The sequence below is a fragment of the Coturnix japonica genome, chromosome Z (genome assembly GCF_001577835.2).
Source record: "Coturnix japonica isolate 7356 chromosome Z, Coturnix japonica 2.1, whole genome shotgun sequence".
NCBI lineage: Eukaryota > Metazoa > Chordata > Aves > Galliformes > Phasianidae > Coturnix > Coturnix japonica.
The window spans coordinates 7,661,736-7,686,071 of NC_029547.1; the positions used below are offsets into that span (position 1 = coordinate 7,661,736).

At 51.0% G+C, this 24,336-nt stretch overlaps 1 protein-coding gene across 3 annotated transcripts in view; it reads left to right on the forward strand.

Annotated features, from left to right (window-relative positions):
* CNTFR (ciliary neurotrophic factor receptor) overlaps nucleotides 1–12,139 on the forward strand; it is a 165,466-nt gene extending 153,327 nt beyond the window's left edge. For all 3 annotated transcript variants that reach the window (XM_015848429.2, XM_032441286.1, XM_032441287.1), the window contains exons 7-10: nucleotides 496–659; nucleotides 10,037–10,217; nucleotides 10,919–11,063; nucleotides 11,658–12,139. In XM_015848429.2, coding sequence (XP_015703915.1) covers nucleotides 496–659; nucleotides 10,037–10,217; nucleotides 10,919–11,063; nucleotide 11,658 — 491 coding nt within the window. In that variant the 3' untranslated portion in view covers nucleotides 11,659–12,139. The remainder of the gene's footprint in view (nucleotides 1–495; nucleotides 660–10,036; nucleotides 10,218–10,918; nucleotides 11,064–11,657) is intronic.
* Nucleotides 12,140–24,336: the final 12,197 nt, after the last annotated feature.

A 24,336-nucleotide genomic window follows, 5' to 3' on the forward strand; every position in this document is an offset into this window, starting at 1 on the left:
CTTGTTGCGTAGTGAAAGAATATCCCTGTGTCTCAAAAGTAGGAGTGAGAAAGAGACTTAGAGTGGAAGATGATCACCACAGGGTTCTCCTGTGCTGCATAAAATGAGCCAGTACTTGGAATCCCCAGCCCTAAACTCTGCAATCTGCTAAGAGGTGAGTGGGTTTGATGGCAGGTCAGACTCACAGCCATCTGGAGGAGCAAGGAAAGCATGGGGTTAGGGCAAGCTCCCTGCTCTCACCCAGGTACCTGCGGGGTGGAGGGATGCTCTCTATTCTGTCCAGGTGCTGGCATCTCCTTGGTGCTGGTTACTCTGAGGCAGGACATTCCTGACCCATGGATACTAAAAGGTGATTTTCTGTGGCTCAGGAGCCATCACATGGGCTTATTCATCCCCAGAGCACATCACTTAGGTGGGCTTTTCACCCACCTCCCCATTGTAAGTGCCATTGCATCCTTTTAGTGGGACTTTAACAGTCATTCTTTTCCCTTCCAGTAAAGCCAGATCCTCCAGAGTTCGTGGTGGCCAAGCCTGTGCCCAATAACCCTCGGCGGCTGGAAGTGTCATGGCAGAATCCTTCATCCTGGCCTGACCCTGAGTCCTTCCCACTCAAGTTCTTCCTGCGCTATCGACCCCTCATCCTGGACCAGTGGCAGCACGTAAGTGATGCTGAGCAGGAGGCAGCAGGCTGGCAACATGGGGTGGCCAGGGACCGAGGAATGTCTGTTCACTTCCCTGTCAAGACAGCCCCTTTTCCTCTCTTTTTTTCCCACATCCCTTTTCTTCCTCTTTCTTTTAAGTCATACTCTGCCTACAAATGGCTCTGCAGACTCTCCCCTCTCTGCATTTTAATCCGCGGCCTGTATCTGTTTTCCATACATATGTTCTATATAAAACCTGCCAACAAGATGTAAAAGGCATTTAAAGTATAAATGTCACTGCATTTAAATGTGCCTCTGCCACATTTAGATTTTGAGCCGAAGATAAAATACCGTTCGCCGTAACTCAGGGCACAGTCGGCAATGGAGCGATCGCCACGATGTTATCGTATTTCTTACTTTTATTTCTTGTTTCTTTTAAAAAAAAAAATTGTCAGTGCAATCCTTGGCAGCCCGCAGGACAGATTTCATTTGTTAGCAGCAGGAAGATAACGAACAGGAGTTTTTTTTTCTTCTTCTTTGCTATATGCTGCTGCTTGCATGCTCCACTTATGAAGGAAAGCAATCTGCTGTTGGATGAGAGGTGCTGCTGCACCGGTGTGGCTCATCCCTAGATCTCTGAGATGGGCCAGAGGAAAGCCAATTAGGCAAGCGTGGCGGCAGTTTGCTTGATGAGGCATTTTGCCCAGAAAAGAGACAAATGGGAGCAAACGTTCCATCCCCAAGGAGCTCACCTGCGATGCGGAGCCGAGAGGGATTTTCTGCCAGACAGCTCTTCTTAGGGAGAAAAACATTTCAAAAAGGGGATGAGAGGCTTTGTGCTGCGCTGGTGTCTCTGTAAGACGTCATCATCCCAGTGGGTTTTTCTCTTTCAGTTGCTTTTCTTTGATAAGGTAGCGGCGCAGGTCTTGTTTCAGACTGAAGCATTTTGCTGATGGCTTTGAAAACCAGACAGGTGCCAGTAGAGTCTTCTCCCACTTGTCTCTCCTTGCCCTTCTCTTCTCAGAGGGAGGGAGGGAGCAGCTGCCAAGCACTCTGCTGGGGTAAGTGAGCGATGGGAGAGCTTGGATATTCACGTGGTTGGAAGAGTTTTTTTTCATTTTGAGGAGGAAAGCATTCAAATTGTGGGGAAAGGTGGAAAGTGCATGGGAAATACAAAATGCAAAGTCATTTATTTCAGTTTATGAAACCATTGTGAAAAAGGCTGGTGTTTTCCCCAACTGCAGCCTGGTCCTCACGATACACATGCCAATGGGCTGCTTCCTGCCTCAATGTTGGGCTGGGGCTAAGCCCATGAGGGGACAGAATGTCACACAGCCATGGTGGGAAATACATGGAGGTGTTGGAGACACTGGCACGAGGCACCCTGTCAGCAAAAGTCAGCTTCAGGGCAGTCAGAAATTGGCTTCCCAATCTGCAGAGCACGAATAGTCCTGAGGATGACATCTGGAAATTTCACCATCCCAGGAGGGCACAGTAGTCCCAGTGGTGTCACTCTTTATCCGTGGCCACTTGCAGTACATGTTTTCTCAGTCAATGGCTGATGGAGAAGTGTCTTTGGGGAATAATTTGCTCGGTAAGCAAGTGCAGACATTCAGTGAGCAAGGTACTAGCCTTGCTTTCTGACTCCCTACCCCACTGGCTGCATAATGAAAAATCTGATTTATGGGTGATTTGAGGAAAACTGCCACTATTCATCAAATGAACTATTTGCAAAACCTAAATCAGTCAGCTCCCAAACACCACGAATGGCAGTGCTGCAGCAGCAAGAGCCCCGGACCTCCTGGGTGTGCTCAGCCACAACCCTCCTTAGCCCATCTGAACACCTTGCAGATACTGGGGTTTGCATCCAAAAGTGAGTTGCCAGATGCTATGAGCCCTAGAGGTTTACCATCCCTGGAGGTGTTGAGAAACAAGATGTGGTACTGAGGGACAAGATTAGTGGGCATGGCAGTGATGGGTTGACCGTTGAGTTGATGGGTGGACTAGATGATCTTAGTGGTCTTTTCAACCTTAATGATTCTGTGATTCTAAAAGCTCTGCTTTTCTAGACCCATTGCTTGTTGGCATCTTGAGAGTATCCAAGGAGCACCCAAAGTCCATCCAGGAGAGGGAAAGTCATAGCTTGGTGAAGCCAAGGCCAGCTCAGCATGACCTAAGTTGGTGGTAGGTCTCTCCCTATAGGGACAGGTGTCCTGAGATAGGATGCAACAGGACCTGTATTTACACAGCAAGGTGTTAATTTGTGCTGAGGTGAATATTTCCTGAGTGCTATGTGGAATGTAATGTCTGTTGCTGTGGAAGCAGGGCTAGAGGGCAGCTCCAGAGATTGGCCAGAGACTCAGCCCTTCATGCTCGCATTGCACGTGACATTTCTTGGCAAAAGCTGCAATTCCTTCCTCCCCTCCACCTCCCATTATCTGCACAGGGGCTGATTTATGCACAGCACCTCAGCAGACAGGACTGAATGAGCACTAATAGGATCAGATGGATGTCGAGCTGTCGAATACTGTAGGGCCTGATTCAATCAGCGTCTGCTTTCTCCCAGGCTCTTCCTTTCAGGATTTTAATAATGCCAGGCCTTGGCACCAGAAGATGAAGCCGTCCGTGGCGGGAGCAGTGGATCTTATCGAGAGTGCTGCTGGGTGAGCCAGCTATCATTGCACAGCATCTTCCCCAGGGACAGCCAGCCTGGGCGGTGCAGAGCAAGGGACACAGTGGGGACCCTCCTCCCCATCTTGATGTGGCAGGGTGCTCACAAAGGTGCATGTCAGCCTCAGCACGCTGTTTGCCCTCCCTTTCCCTGGGTTCAGCAGTGAATTTCCGCTCAGGCCACTTAGCAGCTCTTGTGTTGGAGTTTGCTCTGGGAGTTATTACTGCATGCTCTGGGATTTATTAGCACAGAGAGACGATGAGTGTCCACGTGTGCGGGATGCTGCTTGCAGCAGGGCTGTCATGCCACCTCACAGCAGCTCTGCTGAACCCAGGCACGGGCATTTGCCAGCTGTGCAGGACACACAGCCACACTGTCATGTCAGGTGGTCACTCGGTCCCACCGACACTGAGCTCACCCAGAAGGCAGAGCAGCTTCAACGTCACTCTCTTCCCTTCTGGAAGAGGGGCTGGCAGTTTCTTTCCTGCATGAAGAGAGATGAGATATTTGTAGCCTAAACAGGTTTTTCCATTCTCTCCTTTTGGCAGAATCTCATGTTCTGTCTCCTAAATATAAAACATTAAATGTTCAGGGTATCCTTTATTTTTCTCCTGCTTTTAAGTTTGTAATTCAAGCCAGATTAGCATGGTTTCCTCTTCTGTTTTATAGCCCCATCCTGGCCCCAAGCGAGCTCTCCTAATGCTCTCAGATGTTCCTCTAATGGATTACCTAGGCTGGAACTGGATACCCTTTCCTAATGGATTGCTAATAGCCTGTTTCTGGTTTTACAGGCTCCTTCGGTTAACTCGCAACAGCAGCTATCTCTGTGCACTCCTGCAGGCTGCCCGTGAGAACGGCTGCATGCACACTCATGGATGCGGTGGCATGCAGGTCCTTGGCCATGATACATGCCCCCCCACACACACAGCTGGGGATGCCCCGGGTGACTTCATGGAGCCCAACACAGCTCATGTACCAAATTACTCCTGCTCTGGGGTATCACTTGGATCAGGACCTCTCCATTGTTTTTTCTAGTGGAGATGGTGTGCGCTGAGCACCAACAGGGTTGGTGCACAGGCGCAGGAACGTGACAGTGCTCGGAGGTAGTTGTATTGCTGGCAGCCAAGGGAGGAAAGGAGGATTTCCTCTGGTGAGTTGCCAGCAATTTGCAGATGCTGTCGTGAAGTTTAATTGAACGCATTGGCCGTGCTGACAACACGAAATGTTAACGAACCGTGCGTCTTCAGATTTGCAGAAAAAGGTCATGGGATGTTTAAAGCTAATAATGCAGTGGGGTTTTCTCCTTCATCTTCTGTTTTGGAAGCATTAGAGACGTGTCTGTAAGCATTTGCAAAGGCTGGAAACAGCTTTCCTTAGAACGTCTAGTAGAGATCTTCATGCCATGCCGGGATGTTCGGTGGCTGTGAGCAGCGGTCTGTGCAGGGTCTGTTGTGATACCTCCCCCAAGCAAAGCAGTGTTTTCTACCAGATGTATGGCTCTTACGGGCTAACATAGCATGCAAGTATGTTCTAATCCTACACATCACTGCCCATGATAGGTAAGGAGAAGGAAGGAGCTGGGAAAGCAATTAGTGTGACCGCTGGCTGCAGCCGCATTCCCATCAGGGTGGCAGCAGTGTCACTTTGTGACACCACATTTCTTTGTGCCTCTTTACATCCCCGTGCTGCTTTGCCTGCGTTTCCCCTCTTCTCCAGGCAGCTTTGGCAGGGAGGTCACCCTGACCCTGTGCCGTTAAAGCTTCACGCCTGGTCGCTTTTACTGCAACAGTTCTCTTCCTTCCCCTCCTGTCTGCAAAGTCAGTGATTAAAAAAGAGAGGGAAAAAAAATTAATAGAAGGTAGGAGGGAGTGAAATGTTGAGGCTGGAATAATGTCGCTCGCATCTTGGTGTGAGACAGGCAGAGCAGAGGTGCCCAGAGCTGGGAGTCTCATCTGCTGTAGTTCCTCTGCATTGGCCCCAGTGATAGGAGGAAGCTTTTGTATGGTAAATGTATCTGCAGCAAGAGCCTAGAGATTGGTGCTGAGTGCCCTGAGCATCCCAGCCCCATCCTCCTGTGGCTGCAAGTGAAGCGAGCTCTGACAGTTGTCGCTTGGCAGGAGGCAAAGGCGCATCCGGAGACAGAGTCCCATTATTAACGAGATTACAGCTGTGCTTTCAAAGATGCTCTTTATTTTAAGCCAGAAGGGAGCCATTCAGCCTCATCTGGTGCGAGACAAGCCAAGCTGCGGAGGAGCCCTGCAATAATTCGTCCTCCCCGGCCAATAGCTGGGGCTGAGCTGTGTGCTGCAGTCTTTTTGGTGGGGTGACTGCAGGGACGATGGCTTGGACCCCACTGGGCTGCTTCACTGCCTGGCTTGCAGGGAGGAGGCACAGAGGGAGGAGGGTCCTTCACTTTTCCCAACCTTTCAGTTATCAGTGAAGGAGAGAGAAAGTTTTGTCTGAGGTTAACCAAACTGATTCCCACAGTGCCACAGGAGGAGGTGTTTGGGGGCTCTTTTATTAGTAATTGATATCAGACCTATATGATTTCCAGACAAAAATGGGAAAGCAAAATCTTTCTTTGCCTCTGCTGACACCATTTCACAGGCAGCAGCAACTTGTTTGCTACGACCCAGCTCTCGGGGTTAACCCTGGTTTGGAGCAGGAGAAAGCCCGCCAGGAGCAGGTGGGCTGCAGAGAGCAAAGGCACCTAAAGCAGCAGCTTATGCAAGAAGGCACAGTGCCTGGTGATTGTTGGCCACAACCTGAGGGGCTTTCCTTCTGCATTCCCCTACTCACTCACGTGATGGGACCTAAGCAGATGAGCTTCCAAGGCACCTTGGCCAGACAGACTAGGGGAGCACAGGGGGAAGTCACTACCTTAACCTCCACTGCACTGGGTGGGTGGTTACAGTGCCCTTAAAACTTCTGTTATCTGTGAGAAGAGAGGTGGGCACTGCTCAGTGTGAACACTGTCCCAGGGATGGGGACCTGCAGGATGCCAGCCCATGCTGCCCTAGGCAAGCTGTAGGCTGAATTACTGCTGAATTACTGCGGCTCAAGGGTTCTTTTTTATTTCTCTCTGGTGGGTTTTTTTGTTGTTGTTTTGGTGGGGTTTTTTTGCAATGCTAATAGCTCTGCACTGCACTGGCTGCTGATCCCTCATTAATCTGGGCAGCGCTTCACAGCCAGCCAGAGTGACTTTTGGCAGGTGCACAAAGGCAGGCTGCAAAATGTGGACCCCTCCAGCCAAAAAAAAATAAATTACCATGCACAGCCTTCCTCCAACTTTTGTCTCTGTGTGGCAGGGATGCGGATTAAGGAATTTCTCCCTCTCCCTTTGATGCTGTGTGCCCAACCATCCCTCCACGTCCTCCCCAGTCTGTCCTCGCTGCCTCTCCCTTCCTGTGTCCAGTTGGACCCACTCCCTATGTGTTTTCCCATCTGCTGTTGCTGCTGCATTTCTGTGCTGAGACACGGGCACCTGCTCATGGAATTTCTCATCAGTCATGACAGAGCTCTTACCTCTCTGGATATATCCCCTAGCTCAGAAATGCCTCTTGGAAAACCCAAACTGCACTTCAGGACATTCTGTGTAAGGGGGGAGATGGGTGCTGTACCCTACACCTTCCTTTTTTATCTGCTGTCTAAATAGCTTAGGACAGCATCCTCCAAGTTGCTTCATCCTGGTTCTTGGGAAGTGTCCCCTGTGACACCAAAGTGCCATCTGCAAACATTAAGCTGCAGACCAGTTGCATCTGGGGGCAGCAGAAGAAGCAGGTGCTGAGATCATCCCCTCAGTGCTGGATGTGCAGTGCTGGGTGCTAGGAGCCTGTCCCTACTGGGCACCCTGATCCAGCTTGTTTTTGGGGCAGAGGAACTCAAACCCTTTTCCTGGGAAGGGAGCAACTAACCCTGGCCATAGAGATAAGAAGCAACACAGGGCTGGTTCTCTGCCTCTTCATCAGGCTGGAAAACCAGTAAAGCTGCACCTGTGCCTGGTCAGACCCCAGCTCAGTGCTTTTGCTCTTCCCTGCAGAGTTCATGCCACATGTGCAGAGATAAGCAGGGATCAGCGTCCCCCTGCCCAGCCCCAAAAGTGCAACACTGAGACAGACACACACCTTTCTCCCTGCTCCCCTGTGGATTTGATAGCAACTTTGCACCTTGCGAGCTGTAGGAGGCCCTTTGCTCCAGATGTGCTGCAGATGTGGGGCTCCACGCCACTGGGAGCAGCTGGGATCACAGAGCCTGGCTTGTGGCAGGCTGCAGGCAGCACTCAGACGGAATAGGGGCAGAAGGGTTTTTGCCCACAGTGAGAAAGCAAAGTGTCCCCTTCTCCAGTGGGGAACTTTAGAGTGTCTCTATAAAAGCCAAGGGTGATATCTGTGTAATGAAAGGATTAAATCTGTGCTGGGATGTTGAACATGCTGTGCAGGTGAGATGGGAGGAGGGATGATTGTTTTTCAAAATGGATTCCTTCCTTTCTGGTATTCCTGCAAGGAGCTGGGTGATGGCTTTGACCTCACCAGACACTAGCCAGGAAGTGCTGCCAAGGCACACATCCCTGGCTGGGACAGTGTCCTCATGCATGCCAAGCTGCAGTGTCAGGACATCCTTGCCACATCAGCACACTGTGCTATGGTGCAGCCTCTCTTGGCTGTTCAGTTCTTTTCAGCTTTTTGGGATGCAAGCAAGAACCAGGCAGAAGTTCTCATCTCTATCTTGCTCCTTAAAAACCAAGTTCTTAATAAAATCCAGCTGTCAGTGTTACCCTGGACAGTGGGATGCTGTCCTGCAGCCTTCCGTTCCTGGCAGCATCACCCACTTTGCTGCTGTCTCCTGGAGCCTCAGCCACCATCTGCCCCCACTCTTCAGATGTGAACCCTGGCTGAGTTCTGGGGCTCACTGAGGACAAAGATGCTGTGGCATCTTCCTTGCATAATGCCATTGAATCGTAGAGTCTTAGAGTTGGAAGACTTTAAAAGTTCATCTATTTCAACCCCTTGCAATGAGCAGGAACATCTACAGCTAGATCAGGTTGCCAAAGGCTTGATCCAGCCTCGCCTTGAAAGTTTCAAAGGATGGGGCATCATCCACATCTTCTAGGTGACTTGTTCCAGTGCCTCACCACCCTCACTGTAAAAGAAATTTTCCTTATATCCAACCTAAATCTACCCCCTTTGAGTTTGAAGCCATTTCTCCTTCTGTCATCACAGATGCTGCTAAAGAGTCTGTCCTCTTCATTCCTGTAGCTCCCCTTCAGTTATTGAATGGCTGCTCTCAGGTCACCTCATAGCCTTCTCTTCTCCAAGCTGAACAGCCCCAACAATCAAAGCCTGTCCTCGTAGGAGTGCTGTTCCAGCTTTTGGATCATATTTGTGGCCCTCCTCTGGGTGTGCTCCAACAGGTCTATGTCCCTCCTGTGCTGAGGACTCCACATCTGGACACAGATGTCCCTGCCCCCAGAGCTGCGCAGAGCCACTGGGACCACAGTGCTTGGCTTGAAGCCATCAACAGTCTCAGAGGCCAAGCACCATGTCCCCCCTTTGGCTCCTGAGCAGATGGGCTGTGTCAGCCCCTCATCCCCCCTGGACATGTTTATTATCAACATGTGTTGCAAGGGAAGGTGGTTTGTGTCAGCTGGATGAGTGGGGAGGACAAGGCTGCACAAAGGGGTGTCCGTGGTCATACAGGCCCCGCACTACTCCATGCCAGACACAACTAGGATGGATGGGAAGTGAAACCTGTGGCTATGAATGATGAACCTCAAGGAAGGGTGCACAGTGATGCACAGTGCTCTCCTGCAGTGATCCCTTTGGTGACCACAGGAGTCCGATACAGCTTGGCGTTATCCTTGGCATGTTGTGTCAGCACTGAGCTTTCTACTGCTGTCAGTACCATGTGTTTGCTCACTAATGGCCCTGCAGTGTGGATGCATTTCTATCAGGACAGGTCTCCAAGTGGATCAGATGTCCCCAGAAGGTCTGGACTAAGATTGGAGTTAAACTGCTACATCAGCAGCCACACGGCCAGGAGTCTCCAGTGGCCCAGGGAGCAGTGACAACATGACAGTGGGCTTTCTTTCTAGGAAAGACAATTGGACATGAGTTTATCCTTGTACAAATGGCCAGCCAGAGGGCTGCAAGCCCAGGACTGGGGCTGCTGGAGGTATGCAAGGGAACCTCCTCCCAGTCCTGAAAGCATGTGCATGGACAGTCAGTGCCATGGCTGCCCTGATCCCCACAACCCAACATGTCCAAGCAGAGCTACCCACACATTTACTAGTTTCTGGTGACCTCTAGAGGAAGCAATTCCTCTCTGGTTCTGCAGATCTGGGGACTCACTGCACCCTTAGCTTAGCTGGAGCTGGAGCATCACCCTGTGTCCCTATGCTGCACAGTGGTCATACCTCTGGCCCAGACCACCCCAGAAAAACCTCCAGTCTGGTTTGGTGGATGAATGGTGGCACGTGGATATCAGGGTTAACACTCTGCCCATTGCCATTTATGCACATCCAGCTTCAATCCCAGCCCTTTACCCCCTCGCTTTGCCTTCTAGATATTTTCTCCCTTTGGTGATAAAAAAGTGACACAAACTAGTCTCTTTGTCACCCTCTAGCTGGGCTAAACACACTGATCATCTCATACCTCCCACTGCCAGTTGCTCTTCTGGCTGCCTCCCATCCCTAGCAACCCCTGCCTGATCCCCACCTACCCCACAGGTAGAGCTGTCGGATGGGACGTCACACACCATCACAGATGCCTATGCTGGCAAGGAGTACATCATCCAGGTGGCCGCCAAAGACAATGATATTGGAACGTGGAGCGACTGGAGTGTAGCTGTGCATGCCACCCCCTGGACAGAGGAGCCCAAGCACCTCACCACGGAGGTCCAGATCACAGGTGAGACCCTCACCCAGCACAAAAACTCTGCACTCAGGGGTCCTGGGAATGGAGGCCATAGTACTAGAGGGGGGGGGAAGAGGGGAACAGCCCTTTATCATGTACCTTCACACCCCTGTGGCCCTGTAGCTTGGTTGGAATGGCTCAGGAGGTGCTGACTCAGCACACCCAGCTCTGGCATCTTCCTCACTGGGGTGCTCCAAGAGCCACAACAGAACTCTGGATTTATTATTTGCTGGAGCACTGCCCCCCACCATCTCCAGCTCTACCTCCCCTCCACACCTCCGACCCCACACAATGGCTCGGAGCGGTGCCAATTAGAAATAAAAGCCACCAAGTTAACAAGCCTCTGTTTCTAGGAAAGAGCTGGGACCGTGTCCAAATGCACGTTATCAGCCCTTGGCTTCCCAGAAGGATGGGAGCATGCCCTGCACCGGTTCTCCTGACTGGCACCAGCTGTGGGGTGGCTGGGAAGCACTGGGGGACACTCATTGCCGGGCACTCTGGAACCCTCTGGGTCTACTGTTAGAGAAGGGAAAGTTCCACAGACCACATTGGCACCATTCTCTTAACCTTGCCTATCCAGCTTGGCCCTAGTGTAGCACAGCTGGGCAGTTTGGGGGTGGGATGGTGCCATGTTCCTGTGGGAAACATCCTAGGGTGCCCCAGCTTCCCTCACCACCCACTCTTCCTCCCTGCAGAGACGACGAGCACCAGCACTTCCTCTTTCATGCCACCCCCCACCACCAAGATCTGTGACAAGGGGGCCGGTGTGGGCAGTGGGGCCGTGGCAGTGTGTTGGACAGCTGGACTGGTCTTGGCGGCCTATGGTGTACTCTTTATTTAGTGAGTATGCCCCAAATGGGGGGAATGAGAGATGGGGTTGGGTGCTGGAAGGGCATGAAGAGCTCAGGACCTCTACAGTAGTTGGGAAAGAGACACTGACCAGCCTGTGGATGATGGCTGTTTGGTAGAAGGCATTTGGGTTCGCTTGCAGTTCTTTGTCAATAAACCCAATATGGCTGCTTTTCTAAATTAGGCATTCTGGTGAAGATGGCTGAAGGTGTTTTTTCAGAAACTTTCTGCAAAGCTTGTAAAGGAGTTGGGCTTAGACGCTCATGTTCAGCAGAGATGGGGCATAAAGGATGTGCCACCCACCAATGTGCTACTCAGGGACATGATTTAGCAGAAGGTTGTTAGGGTAGCATGGTTGCGTTGAGGTTGGACTAGATGATCTCTGAGGTCTTCTCCAACCTGAGCAGGGTCTGCTGGGAGGAGGAGGTGGACATGATGGCTTTGTGTGCTTGGGTTCTGAGGAGGTGTGCATTTCCTCTTGGGCAAAAAGCCATATTCAGATCAGTGTACCCCCAGAGCTATGGCAGTAGCTGGGCATGGCCAAGCTGGCAATAGGATGAATGACCCTTCTCTTCCCCATCACAGATCCCCATCCGTCGCAGCCCAGCGGAGTCAACCTCCCACAGCCACCACCACCGCCACCACCACACTCCCTCCTCACCCTGCCCGTTTTGAGTCTCTTTATCTCTTCGATTTTGCACACGTTGAGGACGTATCACGCTTCTCGCCGTCGCTGCGGAGGAGGACAGAGCCACCATCCCTCCCTCCAGGGGGACCTGCCCCAAAAAACCTCGCCAAGAGCCCAGAGCGAGGACACGCACTTGTCCCCATGTCACCCACCCCGTCTCCACTCCCAGCAAGGCGCAACGAGCCCGGGCACCGTGCTGCAGCCCTGGACCCTGCGGGCCAGCCCCGCCATCGCTCATACAGCTAACCCGCCACGCCAAAGACGTGCCACTGCCGCTCCACCATGCCATCGGGATGCGGGTGATAGAGAGCGTGATGGCACGCTCGGAAGAGGGGACGGGAAACAGGGACAGGGATGGAGGGATGCTCTCAACCTGTGGCCAAAGGGGGCACCCCGAGGACCGGACTCACTCCCCCCTGAGCTCTTGATGGCGTGGAAAACCTGGAGGGGTGCAGGATGAGGGCTCGGTCCCCTCCGAGGGGATGGTGGAGGGATGAACTGGTGGCTTTCAGGAGTGCAATGGGGATTCGGGAGCTGGCTCGGTTTTCATGGGGATAAAAGGGGATCAAAACAGCGACAAAAGCTTAGGCTCCCCACAGCAGCCCCTTGCAGAGCATCGCGGAGCCTGCCCCTCCGGCCAGCGCCCAGCAGCACCCAGAGGAGCCTTCACCACCCCTTCCCCATGCCCCCATACTCTTTTAACCACGTTGGATACAGGGAATCACCTCCATCAACATCTTTGTCTTACTCTTCAGCAAAATAAGAATAGCTTTGCTGTCCCCGTAGAGCTGGAGCCCCGCAGACTTGTCCCCCGCTGTCCTTGGCTGTCCCCATCCCACTCTGCTCTCCTCCCCATCCCACCCCAGGCCGTTTTGTAAAGACAGCTCCTCTTGTCCCTGCCCCAAACCTGAGCGCAGTATTTAATACCGTACGTCCTAGTATTCCAACTGTTGACATGCTGTATTTGAATTTTTTATAGATGTATATATATTAAAAAAAAAAAACCTAAAAAAAAAAAAAAAAAAAAAAAAAAAAAAAAAAAAAAAAAAAAAAAAAAAAAAAAAAATGGAGGGAAGGAAAAAAAAAAAAAAAAGCCCACAGAGACACACGCACACACACACACACACAAAAGCCAGGAGAGACGGTCTTCATTAAATGATCATTTCATGACCACTGGCAGCCCTGGGCATTATTTTCTCTCTGGGTGGGTGGGTTTGGCTGGGTGCACAAAACCTACACCTTGAGAAGGTGTAAGGATGGTAGTGGGGTGCCCACCCCTTGAAACCCCTGTCAGCACCCCATGTGGCATCCACGCTGTGTGGGGAAGTCGCTGGCTGCTACTTGTACCCATTCATGGGTAGTGTGTGCCCAAGCTCTGGCTGCACTTTGGTACCTCCTAGGGAAATGGGAGAACAGAGCTGTGGACATCTCCAGAGACAAGAGATGACACAGTCTCAATTAATGTACTTTCCTTGTCTGATTAATAATTTGACATCAGAAAAATGGCACTAGCCCAGATGCTTTGAATTAAATTTCCATGTGACAGTGCTGACAGGGATTGGGTGTGGGGACAGCCTGCACTGATGGCTTGGACTTAGGAGCAGGATGCAGTGCAATGGGGTCTGTGCCTCCGTTTTCCCAGTCTGTGTCCCAGTTTCCTACCACTGCAGTGGCTGGTGGGCATGTGTGTTCATATGTGTATGGAGCACAGGCAGCCTGTGCTGGTCGCAGATCAGGGAACACCAGCAATCCCTTTGCCCTTTTGTTTTGTCCAGGTCTGCTGGGGAGGGATGGGAAGGAAGTAGGCACATGGGAGTAGCCTTTGTGCTGTCCTCATCTGGCCTTGCCTTTGCCTGATTCTGGGCCTCAAGCCTTTCAAAGAAAGGTGGATGGATGGATGGATGGATGGATGGATGGATGGATGGATGGATGGATGGATGGATGGATGGATGGATGGATGGAAGGAAGTTAACATGACCACAGCCCTGGGTGTTCACAGCCTTGAAGGCAGCACCAAGTGAGCCATCAGCTCCCACCAGGTTCTCACTGTGTTTTTTGCTGTGCTGAGGCTTTATCAGAGGAGAGCTCAGCGCCATGCAGCCCTGCCTCCTGCTCAGACAGCACTACCCTGCATGCTGGCTTGGTTCACTGGTTAATGTCCCATTACCAGACAACATGCCTCCATCATTTATTAATGTTTCATTAGTGTTAAAAACATCTGGTAATTAATTATGCACTAATTATGGATTCACAGCATTAAAAGCCAGGGTAATCAACCATAGCAGATGGCTCTCGGGGCAGGGGGAAGAGGCATCTCTTGGCAGAGAAGAAAATGTCAGGCCCAGCCTTTTCCTGGAGGGAAGTATCCCAGACAGATTGCCTTCATCTTCATCAGGCTCTCTCAGTCCATGCTAGGTATGACTGGGAACCAGCTGCAAGTGTATGGGCTCAGGCCTTTAAACAGAGAGGAAGCCTGCTCCTCTCCAGCCACTTTAGAGACCAAGGGAGCAGTGTTCCTGTACTCAAGGCTGATGGAGACTGGTGGCTTCTGTACCCAGTCCCAGGCACCCTCCGTCACCTGGAGTCCCGCTGCCAGCTGCAGGAAGCTGTTTGTCAGCCCCTCCACTGTGCCTGTCTGCACTGAGCAGCAGTCCATAAAGCAAGGGGTGTTACAAAAGCCCGCTCATGGGGTGCCCCAGCGATATTGCCTACAGATGTGCAGAGATGTTTCTAACTCAAGAAGGTCCCCAGGGAGCATCCCTGCCAAGCAGAAAATCCATCCACTTAGCAGTATAAATCCATACAGGAAGAAAGAAGGAATTGCAGTGCTCAGAGAGCCCTGTGCATCGTATAACGTGAAATCCAATACATCAGCCAGGCTGAATGGGTCCCCGCATCTTCCCAGCACATATGTGGCAGTAAATCCCACCTTAGGTGTTGCTTTCGGCTGTGGCTGATGTGAGAGCAGCTTTTCGCTGCACTCCCCAGGCAGGCAGGCTCAGGAGCTATTTCCTGGCCGTGAGGCCATGTAAGAAGCAGAATGCTGCCTCACTCAAGGGATGGGCTTAGCAGCCAACATATGGCTTCAGTGGGGTTCTGCGCTTTGGTGGATGGAGGAAGAGCAGCAGGCATGGTGGTTTGTGTTTGGGCTCTGGCAGAGCATCAATCCCAGATGAGAAGGATGATGCAGAGGGGTAAAAAACAGAAAGAACACCAAGACAGCTTCACAGACAGACCTGGACGTGCATATGTCCTGTCAAACTGGCTGGAATGCAAGGTGGGATCTGCCAAGCCATCTGGGACAGGAGAGTTGCTGCTCCTTGGAGCAGACATCAACCTGGTCCCAGAAGGGCAAATGTCACAGCAAGAGGTAGGGAGAGAAGCACAAGCAGCAGGAGCTGGAGTGAGGTGGTGCTTGTGGTGGGAGGGTGAAGAGCAGCACCTACAAGAGCAAAGGAAGTCAGTGTGATTTTTGGGAGCTGCTGGTCCACAACTTGCAACAGTCCCAAGTCCAGCAATGTGCAAGATCCCTCCTAAAACCACAGGGCATATGTTTAAAAACCACCTGCTGCTCCTGTGCCAACAGAGATAGAGTGCCAGATGCCCTTGGCAGGTTGCAGCCTTCCTTCCAGGACTTTTCTCCCAGTGGCTCAGGAACAAGGTTCTGCTGCCAGGAGAGGCTTCTGCAAAGTGCTGGTGATGCAGGAATGAGTCTGGGTGGTTCAGCCACTCACAAAGAAGCAGAGGAGATGCAGTTAGCAGACATGGGGGTAAAGAGATCATACCTGGGCACCCTCACAATGATGCAAGGCAAAGATTTGTAGCAGCAGGAAGTGGCAGTCACAGCAGGTTGCCAATGACAGTCTTGGAATGTCTGTCTTCGTTGGCTCCAGGCTGGGACCTCAGGCCTTGATGCCTCTCCAAACGAGGATATCTGTTGTCTGAAGAGCCTAAAGGACACTCCTCTTCCTCATCTCCACCCTGAACAGACCAGGATCTGCCCTGGCACTGTGTCCCTGGTCCCTAGACAACTTATCCTTCACTTCTATACCCTCTCTTCCCCTTCAGACCAGTCCTGACAACAACTCATCCCAAAAGGCAGCACAGATGGCCAGCACCCACCTCCTGCTGCCCCATGTCATCTCCCTGCTTGCTTTCAGTCTGTCCCAGTGCCCTAATCAGGGTGACCTACAGGGTACATCTGCACACTCCTAAGCCTCCTCATGTGAGAACACAGCAGCCGGGCCCAGCTTGCGTGGCTCAGCTGCAGCACACAGACCAGACCACACCAGCGTCCCCTAATAAGCAATTGACTCTTTTTTTCCCCTCCCTTTCAAGAAAAAGCCAAGCATTAATTTGGCTTCTGCCACTCTGTTTATCTAATAGCATCTCTGATTGATTGTCTTATTTATAACCCAGATCCGGTGTCTGGGCTGCTTGCAGAGACAGGGATGATTGATGGGAAGAAGACAGCCGGGAGAGGACTTAATGGAGCTGTGTGGCTGAGCAGCAGAGCAGTGGCTTAGGCATGAAATGCAAGCATCTCACAGGAGTCTGGGCTCCCTTTCTCCTCCAGCACATGGTTCTCAGGGAAGATGCTAGGTGCTGGGAGAGAACACTGGGGCCAGGGATGGTGTTCAGGTCTCCTCCATCAGTGTGGGCAAGAATGGGCCAAGGGGACACAGTCATCATCAACTTGAGCTGCTCACTGGATTCTTGTGCCAACCTGAAATACATTCCAGACCTCTGTCCCACCGCAAAGAGCAGCTGTGCCCTCTGCAGGACCAAACCGTGGCTGACATCTTCAGGTCTCCAAGATGATGTTCAGCTTTGATCTGAGCCAAAGCAAAATCCTCAGCTTGTTATAAAGTTCAGTTTAGGAAAAAAAAAAAAAAAATTAAAAAAAAGAGAAAGAAAGAAAAAACAACAACCAGCATATTGGTTCAGTCAAAATATTTCACGGTTGTTTAACAGTCTTTATTTTATGTCAGATTGTAACAGATAATCTAATACAACCCTAGAGCAAAGCCAAACACAGAGTTCTTTTATGATGAGGGGTCCCATCAGCCAATTTTGACGTGGCCAAGCCCCATCACTTTCCTTGTTTTTTGTTTTTCTTCCTTTCTTTCCACATCTGAAATATGAGGAAAACCAAAGCAACTTCACGAACACTGTAGAGCAAAGGAAACCGCTTTGAGAATGAGTCTCTTGTCCACTTACATTTGGCACATTCGCATTCCCACCACCAATACCAGGTAGACTTTACCCAGTGCCTTTAGGTAGAGATTTGTCACTCTGGGGAAAAAACCTCAAGGAAAATCCCCCATACCATCCAACACAAGCCAAGTGTGCACATTCCCTTTGGGGTCACCTCACCCTGTGGCTGAGGGGGTAGGAGGGGTCCAAGATGAGGTGATCTGTGCAGGATGTCAGAAGAGGCCCTGATGCAGCGGCCCCTGAGCAGAGGGAGAGGAAAGCAACCTTTGATGTAGAATCTCTGCTTTTGCAAACACAATGAGTTGCAGAGGAGTTTTATAAACATGGCTATTGTTGCTCCATCCCTTTGGTGGGAACAGATGGTCCAAGCGTTCAGTTCGGCCCCCCTCTCTTTCCCTCAACCCCCACCCCCACTAATAAAGCCCCAGCAAGTCCGGCACCGCTAAGGTTTTCCCAAGGGGGATCAATAAATAAATGTAATAACAACAAAGGGGCCCATGTAGACGAGATTCTGTTACAAAGAGGCCTCAGCCCCCCTCCTTCTTTCCGGGTGAGAGACATTGCGCACAGGCACTCCAGTCGGTTCGGGGAGAGGTTGCTCCATCCCTGCCATCTGCAAGGTCTTCACTCTTGATGAGCTGAGCAACATCTGGAAGTCAGGATGACAACACTGATGCCACCTCGAAGCCTAGACCATGAGATGCTGATAGCATGTGTCATCATCATCTTACATTCAAAAGCCATCCGATGACAACCTGGGGGGAAGGTTTAGTCACCAACCCTGAGTATGTGGCAGGCCAATGTCCTCTTCTTTTAAGGTTTTTTAGCTTAATGTTTGCTCCAGATCTTTTCCCAGCTTTATCACTGCAAGTACAGATCTCTGAGGAATCAGTATTCAGATTCAACTTCAGCTCAGTTACTGTCTTGGTGCTTGATACTGGAGGATGATGCTGTTTTATGACCAAAGAAAAAGCAGTGGTGAGTGCCTCTTTCCTTGGTGGCATGGTTTGGTTTTAGGCAGAGTTTTTGCAGTTTGTATGGATTAAACCCAGAAAGAGCAATTTGCAGAAGGAAATCACCAAAATCCACCACGCGGAAATCACCAAAATCCACAATACTATCTGTGGGGCCAGAGAGGAGCTTCTCCAGGAAGAAAACAGGGTTTGAGCATGGCCAACACTGGGCTCTGAACAGTATACTCCTACTCAGATGCTCAATCATGTGAGCATCGAATGGGCTTTCCTTTGGCAAAGGATGAAACCCACTCAGTAGAACTCTCCATAGACTTGTCTGCTGGGGAAGATACTCAGACTGGAGCAATCCCAAAGGTACAGTACAAAGGGCGCTGCCTGGACCTTGGCAGTGTGCAGGGTGGGCTGAGCCGAGGGCTTGGTCCCGCTGCCACATCCCGGCTCCAGATACATCCCTGCTCCAGCATAATGGCAGACAGCCATTGTACCACCTCCTCTTCGGCTGCTTCCATTGCCCGGACGTGGAGGAATGTTGTTTTTATCTATGAAGAACTCCTGCAGCTGGGGGTCAGTTGGACAAAACATGTCTCATGCACATCCCCCCACAGCCCCTGGCCTCGCTCCCCCTTTGAGCTGCCCTGGGAATCCTCCCCTCCCAGCCCCTCACTCATAAAAAAATTAAAACTCTCGATATCATCTCCCATAAATGTGGATTTCAGGCCCCGTCAGTCACCAGACACGTCCCACAATCTGTGTTGGCTGCAGACAGCTGGAGGGGCTTGTGGAGGACCAGAATGACTTCACACCACCTCCCACGGTCTGAGGTTACCCAGAGGGCTTGTTGCAGGGAGGGAAGTACTCAGATCTTTTCCCACCTCACCATCCCATCCGCTGCCACCACACCACACCCAGGTCACATCAGGATGGGAACTGGTCCAAAGGATGGTCCTGGCACCATCCTGACGCACTCAGGACGCGGATGTTGTCCCCATGGATACAAGCAAGACAGCTGGCCCAAGCTGCGGTGCTGGTGAGGTTTATGAGGTCTGACCCCTCGCACTGAGCGCCTGGGGCAGGATAAATCCCACTCTGCCTTGGAGTGCAGGTGCATGGGGCTGACAGAGAGGGGAAGGGCTGCAGATGCATGGGGGACCCTGCAAGGGGGATCAATGCGGTGCTTCAAGTCCGTCCCTGAGAACAGTCCCTTCCATCTGGTGAGCAGTGGGAGCAAGGCTGGGGGCACCGGGACAGCTGAGAGATGGGAAGGACACAGCACTTACTGAAAACTCGTCATGGCTGGTGGAAGCAGCCCTGGCTCTGTGGGGATGGGATGGAGCTGTCTGATACCCAAAGATGTCTCTAGGAATGCTTACTCTACAGCAGAGATACACACTGGAGCCCACTGCATTGCTCTGCGGGTGCACTTGGCCCAAGGTGCCAAAAGACCTGCACCATGCTGTTAAGTAGGTTGCTCTAGAAGTAATGCCTCCTATGGAAATTACAACACAAAACACAATAGCACTGCTTTATACAGCAAATTCTCAGCTACGAAACACTATTTTTCAACAAGATCACCACCGCTGGCCAATTTGCATTGATGAGCTGATTGTAACACTCTTCATTTCATGGTGTGACAGCTGTGCATGGCCATCTGGAACATGGCTTGTCTTTCACTTTGCTGTCACCACTGTTAAAACACACCATTGTGCTAAAATCCACTGTTTGGTCTCCACAAACGTTCAGCATGCATCAACAAATATCAGTGGGTGCCATTTTTTCCCACTGGGAGGAATTCAATGGCACACCTTTGCTTCATGCACATTTCCACGTGTCTCAGTGTTTGAGAAACTATTGAGATCTGCACTGATAAAGATGCCTAGAAGCAGATACAGCCCATGATCCAGTAACACCTCGGGCAGTAGGTCCGGCCAGGCTGGGACCTGGGATTATTGAGAACAGGATGGAGAGCTCTATAAGAGCAATTGGGATGTCAGTTCACATCCCACCTCCTATTTCATGTAGTGCTCAGGAGCAAAGCAGGGGGAAGGGAGCCTTTTTCTGAGTGAATTATAATCATATTTCGTTTTTTGTTTGGTTGGTTGGTTTTGGTTGTTTTGTTTGTTTTGTTTTAAGTAACACAAAGAAGGTGGCTGAGCTTGAGGGTGGATAAATGCCCAGCACAGAGCACCTGGCTAATGACAAGCATGAGCCCAGTGTTGCACTCTTTGAAGTCAGTGCATCTTCATGTTCTCATCAGTCTGGGGGCTCAGACCCTCTGTGCATTCCTTCTGCCACCATGTAGATAATTTATGGACTTGGAAGGCTATCCAGAAACTTCTCTGCACACAGCCAGCATCAGCCCAGTCCAGCTGGCCGGGTCATGTTTGATTCCCATGAAGAGCTCTGCAGGAGCATGGTATTGCATGAACTAGATCCAAAAGAAAATGTTTTCCTTGATATTCAAATCACATTTGGGGACCCTTGGCTGCAAGGTGGCATCGTTTCTCAAGGTAAACCACCCCTTTAGTGCACACCACCTACCCTGCCTCACCAGCAAGCCACTGACTGACAAATGCGTGCATGCTTTAATTACAGCACTGCAAAGCCTCCTCATGCTGTTTCGTTGGATAGCTCATCTATTTGAGGAGCTGGAGCGGCACTTACTCAGTTCAGCAGCACAAGGCTCTGGATTTTCAGGCCTTTAATATTCACTCTGATCTGTTCATAAGTTATTCATAGGGTGTGGGAAATGCTTCACAAGAGAACTCGCTCCAAATTGCAAGCACTTCTGAGGCATCTTGCAATCTGCTTGCACAGGAAAAGGAGGGAAAAGTAATAAATAAATGATTATTTACAAATTATTTACTTGTCTCCACTAATTTTTGTGCTGTTTACCTGGCAGCAGACTGAAGCCAGGAACAATTAGAAAAGACTCTCCTCGTGTATCAGTGGCTGGAAGTTGTGCTACACAGGGGGGAAGAAAGCCAGTGCAGCAGAGTAGCAAGGAGGAGCTGGTTTTGGCTGTCATTACTGGCCATCAGGTGCATTCTTGCTTGGTCTCCACACTCCAGAAGGGGTCGTTATGGACAAAGCCCCCTCCTGCCATCATCTGCTCAGACAGCAAACCTGTCTCTAAAGCATCCTTATTTGCACGCCTTCTGGACAGGCAGCCAACAGCTCCCTGACATAGCTCACTGCAATGGAAGTCCCCCAGAATCTGTCCATGGGAAGCAACAGCAGCAATCTAGGAATGTCTTTATTGCCCCAGTTGACCATGATACATGGAGTCAATCCAGAGCCTTAAAGCATACTGAGAGTCATGAGGGACCCTGAGATCTGCAGAAGATGACCAGGTCTTGCCAGGAGGCAACATTCTGCTCCACGGGAGTCAGGAATTTGAAGGGAACACTGTGGAGAAAGTCTCTGGATGAACTATGCAGCAGAACTTGATGGGATGAGGAGCATGGCTTGTTGAGATGTCACCAGTGGGGTAAATCATGCACACAGCCCACGTATCACCGCAAAAAGCACAGGGGTGGTGTGCACACTCCATCCCAGGAGGCAAGGGCTACCTATGCCAGGCAATGGAATGAACCCATCCTTCTTTCATCCTTACTTCCATCTCCATCTCCCACAGTAAACCAGAGTCGATAGTGAAAAGGGATGAGGAGCACAAACCTTAATGTGTAGGTGTCCATTAGGGAAGGAAATGGGAGGAGACAATCTGGCAGTGTTGGGACAGTCAGGCAGGCTGGGAACTACTCATACTCAGCTGGGTTGACGTATCCTGCAGATCTCCCCACACTTCATTCCTGTTCTGCTGCTTAGGGTCTATCAATTCCCTCCAGCTGATCCTGTATCCTTACAGGGCAGTCCTGGAGCACTCTGGGCAAAGGCAGCTCTGGAATGAGACTCAGGATGCATTTTGGGTGGTTAGGGTTGTGCAGATGGGAAATGATGGCTGGAGCTTGAGCTTAAACTGCTGCTGAGAGATGGCAAAGCACAGAGCTTGGGTGGTGCAGTTAACCAGTCTGCTGTGAGCCCATGCTGCAGAATGGTGACCCACAGGAGGCAGAATGACACAGTGTGAAAATGACTGATTAGGTGCCTATCAGGGGAGATACCAGTTGGACTATCCAGCCCTGCCATATCCAGGCTGCAGTCCACTGTCAGGTCAGCGGGCAGGCAGCAATGCTGGAGCTGGTAGAAACATGGGTAACAAGTCCAGCTGCAAACATCTGGATTTGCAGCCCCTCTTGTCATTGGCTTGAGGAAACAATGCAGCTGAGGAGGCAAGAGGGGAGAAAGATGTGGAAATGCCTGTAGGCCCCTTGGCCAGCACGTGGATCCAGCAGAGAGGGATTTGCACCTGGCTGGGAGCTGGCAGCAGTTTACTCGTTCACACCAGCCTGCTGATCTCCTTCCACAGCCCCCCAGAGCCCGGCTCTCTGGTGTGAGATGAACACTGAGCAAAATACCCCTTTTTTCCTGCCACAATAACCCTCTTTAACTTTTCAACTTATCACCTGCACAGAGGTTTATAACATTTTCAAGCTAATGGCGTCTCCAGTAATGATACTGCAGATGTACAAGCTGCATCCTGGGATGAATAAATTATAGGAGGCAGAGTAAATTGCAATGGGAAGGACAGCAGCTGCAGGATGGAAACAGATGGCTTCGCCGCACGCCACAGCTTGCTCTCAATGCGGGGTATGTTCCCAGGGATGGCCTTTTCCTGGTGGCCCTGACAGCCACCTGGGCACACCTGAGGCTGCAGGTCCCCGGAGCAGCAGCAAAAGCTCCAGCCAGTGCTAAACAGCATTGAGTGCTGCTGTGCAGATGGGTGTTGGGGTGGCTCAAAACTGCCTCTGTTCCAGAACTGCTGCCCTTGTGCATCCCAAAGGACCGCTGGGGTTGAGTTTGGTCCTTCTGCTCTGCTCCTAGTATTGCCAGTGTGATACCCTTAACCCTAGTGGCTGAGCTAGAGCTGGGGAGTCCCAGCAATTCACCCCATAGCTTGGTGTTGCCCTGCAAAGTTCTGGAGAGCAGCAAGATGTTGCCAGTTTGTGGTGCTTTCTTCCCTTTTCTGCATTCCACCGGCCAAATCCTTCTGCAAAGCCACCGTGCCAAATGATGACCTACGTGTCAGTACTGCCATACACACCAGAACAGGATGTTGGGACTCTGGGGAGATGTTCTGGAGAGAGAAGGAGATGTTCTCCCTATTAGTGCTCAAAATACTCCTAGTAAAAGTAGTTTCCAGTGCATTTTGGCCCACATCTTGGTTGCACTACAGTTTTCTGCATGTGTCCATGTTAGGTTGCACTCAGTGACAGCTGGGCACCTCTGGAGTCAAAAACAGGCCCTGCCCTAAAGAAAAAACTTTCTTGAAGCCCATTCCTCTTTATGACCTTAGAGAGCCCAGCCTCAGAATGGCAGAGAACTGTCTGCTTGGACTCCTACAGCAGTCAGGGATGGACTGAAGGAGCAGCTGATAGCTCCTGCACCTGTCCCCATCCAGGGAAGGGACCTCCAGCATGCCCTTGGCTGGGGTCACATCTATGCCAGACAGTCAAGCAGGGCTAGATCCATGCTGATCATCTTCCAGCACACCAAGGTGCATTGCCATCCCCAGGACAGCAGGAACCCAGACACCTTCAGCAGAAACACCAAGCACCAGTGCCAGTAGGGTTTGCTCCTTTCCAGGCAACCCCAAATGCTGGCTGAGCTCACAGTAGAGGCAGAAAATGCACAAGGATGTGCCCTCCGTGTCTGCTCCAGTCACCCACAAGGTCCCTTTGAGGTCTCATCCAGGCTCCTTGGATGCTCTCCAGCTGCAAAGCCAGGGCACATGGAAGAGACATTTCCAAGCCCTGGGAATATGGAATGCAGTTTCATTAGGGCTGCAGGATTAGGGTAAGCACAGCTCCAGGAGGGGATGGGGTCACCTTTTCCTTTGTCTGAAGAAAGTTTTACTGCACTCCATGACACCATCTCACTCCGCTTTCTTTCACAGTTTCACTGCCTCATTCCAGAGTGATTGCACAGGCAAACGTGTCCAAAAGCAGATGGATCCGCTAAGCATTTCTTTGTTGCACATTATCTCATACAGTTTGGGTGTAATAAAACTTCTAGGCAGAACAAATCTTCAAGCTTGTGCCGTGCCTTATTTTTAGCTGCGAAGTATGTCTGTTTTAGAGCTCCTAATCCCTGGCTTGGATATAATTTATGGAGCAAGCTCTTGGCTCAGTTGGGCCAGAAGATTTGCAGTAAAACTTTTATAAGTTGCAGAGATGAATCCCATGGACTCTCGCAGTCTCAGGAGACTCCTCCAGAAGTGTGTTTTGCTGAGCACTCCCCTGGTGTGGGAGTACACTCAGGCGAGAAA